At 44.6% G+C, this 5,921-nt stretch overlaps 1 protein-coding gene across 1 annotated transcript in view; it reads left to right on the top strand.

The window, feature by feature from the left end:
* The first annotated feature begins 460 nt into the window (after positions 1–460).
* tmem271 (transmembrane protein 271) overlaps positions 461–5,921 on the top strand; it is a 32,791-nt gene continuing 27,330 nt past the window's right edge. Inside the window, exons 1-2 of the mRNA XM_014010408.1 lie at positions 461–1,856; positions 2,909–2,995. Coding sequence (XP_013865862.1) covers positions 736–1,530 — 795 coding nt within the window. The 5' untranslated portion in view covers positions 461–735 and the 3' untranslated portion in view covers positions 1,531–1,856; positions 2,909–2,995. The remainder of the gene's footprint in view (positions 1,857–2,908; positions 2,996–5,921) is intronic.

Below are 5,921 nucleotides of genomic sequence, written 5' to 3'. Positions count from 1 at the left end.
ATCTATCTATCTATCTATCTATCTATCTATCTATCTATCTATCTATCTATCTATCTATCTATCTATCTATCTATCTATCTATCTATCTACATGTAGGTCTATGAATATGTAAGTGTGGTGTGTAGCTACAGTATTTGGATGTTATGTGGGGGGGATACAATCAGGACTCTGCTCTAACTTTATTTTTCATTTTACTTGTGAAAAAACAATCAGTTCTGCAAATAGTGCAAGCAAAAGAATCGATTCTTTCACAACAGTTCGAACTGATTCTTTTATCTCTGTAACAGGTCTCTGTACCGCACTGCTCTGACTGGCCTAAAACTTTTGCACAGACTGGCTCCAGCCGTCTCTTGTAGCTCCCTGTTGGAGAGTTTGTCTGCCTGTTGGATCATTGGCCACATCAGGAAGCAGCAGCCTCCCCCTGTCCCCCCCACCCCCACCCCCTCAGGAGCTCCAGCACAGTTGGACATGTGTAAGAGGCACGGCTTGGTGATGCGGGACGCGGCGATCTGTGCGTGGATTATCGGTATCTGCTGAGAGGGATTCGCTTCCGTGAGGCGGCGGGGATGAGAGAGGGACGCCGCAGCGGCGAGGATCGGCCGCGCTGAACCGGGGGAGTCCTCCCCCGGGCTGCAGATGATGTCCAGGCGTGAGCGTGTGTTCAGCGGGGACAGGGGAGAGGACCAGGGAGGATGAAGGAGGCGGGAGCAGTATCAGGAGCGGCAGAGGCGGGATATGATGAAGTTGAGTGGGAAAGGACTGTGCACCGTGTGCTCCGGCTGTCTCCTGTTCGTCTGCGCCCTGAGCGAAGTTGTGGTCGGACTGAGATGCGTCTCGCTCGGGTCCACCGTGAAGGCGCAGTTCCACCTGGGCACCACGGCGGGGGCTTTCTACTCTGGGCTGCTGGTGGGGGTCGGCCAGGTCCTGCTGGGGTCTGCGCTGCTCTGCTGCGCGGACAAACCCGGCTGCAGGAATTTCTTCCTCCTGGGTGTTGTTGTCTTCTTGCTGGGAGTTCTCACCGCCTTCTCGGGCGCCGTGGTGGACGGGGACACGGCTTCTCTGGTGGAGAGGAAATTCTCCCACTACTGCTTCCACTCTGTGACTGGAAACACTGGCTGCGAGCAGCTGAGGGAGTACCAGCGGAGCCTGCTCATCTCCACGGTGCTCAGCACCATGGAGTGCCTCCTGGGGCTCCTCAACCTGCTGGTCATCAAACGCTACAAGGCGGCGCAGGTGTCCCGGAGCCGGCGGGCGCACAGGCAGGGCTCCGGGGCCACGGTCTTCCTGGAGGAGCGGGACTGCTCCGCCGTGGCTTTCCAGCCCGTGTCTTACATCAACCTGGGGGGGTTCACCATGTTTGATGAAACGGGGGCCGAGGTGCAGCGCGGGGGGCACCCGTCCATCGAGCTGCCCGGGTACGCGCCCTCAGACCCGGAGCTCAATCACTGCTTCCCGTTCTCCTACCCGGTGCCCAGCGAGCAGCCGCCGGCTTATGAGGACATTTTCCCCGCAGAGACAAGCGACACATAGCTGCTCCTCTCTGACAATCACTGACTTCATTAAACACATCCTCCTTCTTCTTTTTTTTCTTCAAAACTCAGTGATCTCTAAGCGCAGGAGGCCAACAGAGGAGATGTTACAGCCATGATGTTTGTTTCCATCTGACAGCTTTCTGTGGCTCAGCATTCAGACACAGGTAGACCAACAGATCTGACATCAGCCTGTACCAACAGCTGCTGTATGAAAAAACAGACTGTGTACTTGGAATGGTTGCTGTTTCACCTGTGAATAAATATTTAAGCTCATCTGGAGTCACAAAGCTGCTGCCAGAATCCTAATTTATCTGCACACTAAGGGTGAGGTCTATAATCTGAATTATGGTATGTTTTTATGATTCATTCATTTATATAAAAACGTTGTGAATCAAACAAGCTGTCTGTCGTTAACTCTGACCTCATATATAAAAGCTTTGTAATAAGGTTTGGTATCGAGCCCTGTGATGCTTTTAAAGGATCCCCGATTAGTTGTAACATTAGACTTTATATGATAAACATGTACTTTAACTGTAAAATAAAGACTGTAAAAATACTGTAGGCTGTTTAGTTTTTATAATTTTTAAACTAAAAGTTTAAAAATATATTTTAACACGGACGGAGCCATTTTATTTACATGCAAAGCATTCTGGGTAAATGACGACGTGGATAGGTCCTCGGTGCGAGGCTGCTAGCGAGCTATATCCACCCTGAAGGTTAATCTTGGACAATATCTGATGATCGACTCTTTTAAATGAAACCAGAGAGCGTTGACAGAGAGGAGAAGGTAGAAATGACTCAGCCTGGAACTGAAAATATGGATGGAGGACCTCAGTTTAGCTTGTTTGTCGCACTAGCGCCGAGCTAATACATATAAGACAATATAGCGCGAAGGCTAACAGGCTAAGCTGAGGTTCTTCTTCCATGAAGCAGCTCTGTTGTCCTCCATCTATGTTTTCAGTTCCAGGCTGAGTCATTTCTACCTTCTCCTCTCTGTCAACTCTCTCTGGTTTCATTTAAAGGGTCGATCATCAGATATTGTCCAAGATTAACCTTCAGGGTGGATACAGCTCGCTAGCAGCCTCGCACCGAGGACCTATCCACGTCATCATTTACCCAGAATGCTTTGCGTGTAAATAAAATGGCCCTATCCGTGTTAAAATATATATTTTAAAAATTATAAAAACTAAACAGCCTACAGTATTTTTACAGTCTTTATTTTACAGTTAAAATAAATGCTTATCAAATAAAGTCTAATGTTACAACTAATCGTGGATCCCTTTAACACATTTATCTGATGCACTGAATTAACAGCTGCTTCTCGTTTCTGTTTTGACTCAAACATTGATTCATACGCCACACAACAAATCCCTCAGCATGCGTCCTCCGCTACGTCAGGAAGAAAGCCTTTCAGCCTCGCGCCCACCAGTTTCACTTAACTGCTGGGACACACAGCAGACAAGGTAATGATTTGGCTGTCATCATTATGCATCTTTACAAAACAAAAAGCTTTAAAGGAGCTCAGTTTGTTCCAGGATGAGCTCTTCCTGCTGAATAAACACACTCTGGCTGTTAAAACCGTTAAAGTTATCTGCTCAGAACACTGAGCTCCTCTTTTAACTAATGGTTCAACTTAGCAACTAAAACAGGCCTTTGAGCTTAAATTGGTAATTTAGTGTGGATGGTTTGGGGTTTTTTTAAGACCCCAGGTCAGCAAAATCACAGAAGTGATTCATTTATTTGCCTCTTTTATGATTTAGTTGTTTTCTTTTCGGTGAAATAGTGAAAAAATAATTCTGGTAATTTCTATGCACCGGCTTTCCAAAACACAGTAAATTAAAGGCCTGACAATCATAAAAGGAATGCATATTGCCCGCCACCTTTCACGCCACAGCTTTAAACTGAAACATCAAGTCTATTAGCTGTGGCAGCTTGAATGGAGTTTGCTCTAAATGTTATTCAGTTGGAGAGGAAAATTCAAATCTTACTTCTGGAAATTTCCATTAAAATTCGTCCCGTGGTTCATGAGATATTCTGCTAACAGCCCAACAGCTCCAGAGAAAAATAATGACAAATATTAGAGAGAAGTTTGATGTTTGAAGTTTTTTGCATATTGACTCTTGGCAACAACGCCACCTAATCACGTGGAGGCGCCATGATGGATGAAAGTGAGGAAGGGGAGTATTGAATGGAGACTCATGGATGTTTTATGTAGAGGGCTTAAACTTTTAAGGCTGGTTTATACTTCGAGTTGTCTGGCTTGTTGTCTTGCTGAGTGACAAAAAAATTGTGTAACTTCCATGTGCTCTCCTGCTGCTATCCCCCCGGTGACAGCTGTCATGCATTCTCCCCAGTCAGAACTCTGGGATGCGGACCTGGCAGCTCGGAGCGTGTGATTGGTTAGAACTTTGTGGGTGTGTTCAGTGCCAGATCTAGCCATTTTGGTGCCCTAGGCGAGTTGAACCCCCCCACCCCGAACTATGCCCCACCCACCCCAATTTGAAACCCTAAAAACAAGTTTGACAGTGTAAGGTACTATGGTAAACTTAGATTTATTTGCTTTAAACACAAACATACATCACACAACAAATTAAATGAATACATAAAGTAAATATAATTAAAAAATGACAAGGGTAAGCAAAAGACCCTGTTCACAATTTGTCCAAAGATTTAGAAGGTCCTCTTTGTTTACCATAGGTTAGCCTCTAGCTAACTATCAAGTTTTTAAGATTAAAAACAATGACATACCTCTTCTGCATTTTCTATAAGCTGCACCAGAAGCTTAGAGGACCTCTTCATCATTAACGTGGTCAGAACAACAAAATACAGACTTGTTGTTATTGAGTTCGTCAACATGAACCGCTACCTGAGAGACACTACTAGCCCCTCCCCCGTCAGAGTGTCGGAGCAGGATGAATCAGTGCAACGTCAATTAAATGAGAGAGAGGGTGGGGGCGTTTGCTGCATTGGGGGGTGTTTTATGGGTAGAGTAGTTTATTTTTCCTGTAATACTTCATTATAGTTTTTTAAGACAAAGCTAATTGAAAGGGGCGCTGAGCAGAGTTATAAACAGGGATTACAAATAATTACCTTTTTTCTTCTGCAGTTTGGCACCTCCTCCAGCAGATGGCGCTCTAGGCGACCACCTAGTTCACCTATGCCAAGAGCCAGCTCTAGGTGTGTTTGTTCATGAGGAGCAAAGCAGTGCTGAGCTGGACTAGAGCAGCTTTTCTGCATGTTTAAAATGATCTTTTGTATTTGTCTGTTGTTGAAAGAGCTAGAAGAGCAGCTGGTTTGGTCCTATTGAGCATGCAGCTGATGTTCACGTCTTTTTGCCATTACCACAGTTACCAAAAACAAAAGTTATTTTTCTCTGCGGACTCTTCACCAAACACAACACTGATTGTTGAGTTTAAAAAAAAAATCACACTATCCAGCCCTCACTGTTTTTGTTTACATACTTATATGAGCTGTGGGAGGGCAGATAATTTGTGACACGCATCTTCAGCCCGTTTATACTTGGTCAAAAGAAAAAAAGACGTTCGAAATGATGCAGTGACCAACCTGCTGTCTCGCGTCGTAGTGAAGTATAACCCAAGCTAACGGGTGCTTCATTTTCATATATTCAGAAAGTTCAATCAAGTGGAACTTTTTCAGATGATGGAGCAGATTTGATGAGATCCCTCTGCTCTCTGGCACGTTTTACAGCTCACTGAAAGCTGATGTTCATCGGACCTTCAAAACTTGAACCACGTCCACAGGGCGCGCCACTGAATCTAATATTTTCTTTCAAAACTATTTTGTCTGCTTCTTTTTCCAGCTGTGGATGCTTGTTCACCCACAGCTGTTGAGCTCATTTTGGTGCTGTGTTGTAGGAAGCACACTGTAAACTAGATACTGCATAATGACCCCCGCACGCACAAATGCACCAGAACTCAGAAGTCTTTATTCCTAATAAATGTCATGCTACCAGATGCATCCCAAAATTTTAGTGGTTTGGGTGGGAGTCTTTTTTTTGTGCTACGGTTGACCAAAAATCACTGAAAAAAAAAAAAAAAAAAAAAAAACAGTACGAAAACAATATGACTCCCGTTTTCGCTTTGCATGTGGGGGTCATAATTATTGTCCAGCACTGTTATAAAACGAATGAACGTTAATCTTCTTATACTATAAAAAGAGTTTGCTGCAAATCCATGAATACACTGAGGGCTGCCAGTTCACTGTACGCTGTCCTCATGTAAAGATATACAGCGGGTAAAATAAGCACTGAACACGTCAACATTTTTGTCATTAAATATATTACTAGAGGTGCTAATGACATGAAATTTTCACCAGATGTCGGTAACAACCCAAGTGATCCATACATACAAAGAAATCAAACCATAAATG

Source organism: Austrofundulus limnaeus, unplaced genomic scaffold (genome assembly GCF_001266775.1).
Source record: "Austrofundulus limnaeus strain Quisiro unplaced genomic scaffold, Austrofundulus_limnaeus-1.0 Scaffold68, whole genome shotgun sequence".
NCBI lineage: Eukaryota > Metazoa > Chordata > Actinopteri > Cyprinodontiformes > Rivulidae > Austrofundulus > Austrofundulus limnaeus.
The sequence above is the reverse complement of the archived record's forward strand: the minus strand, read 5'-3'. Positions and strand labels throughout refer to the sequence as shown.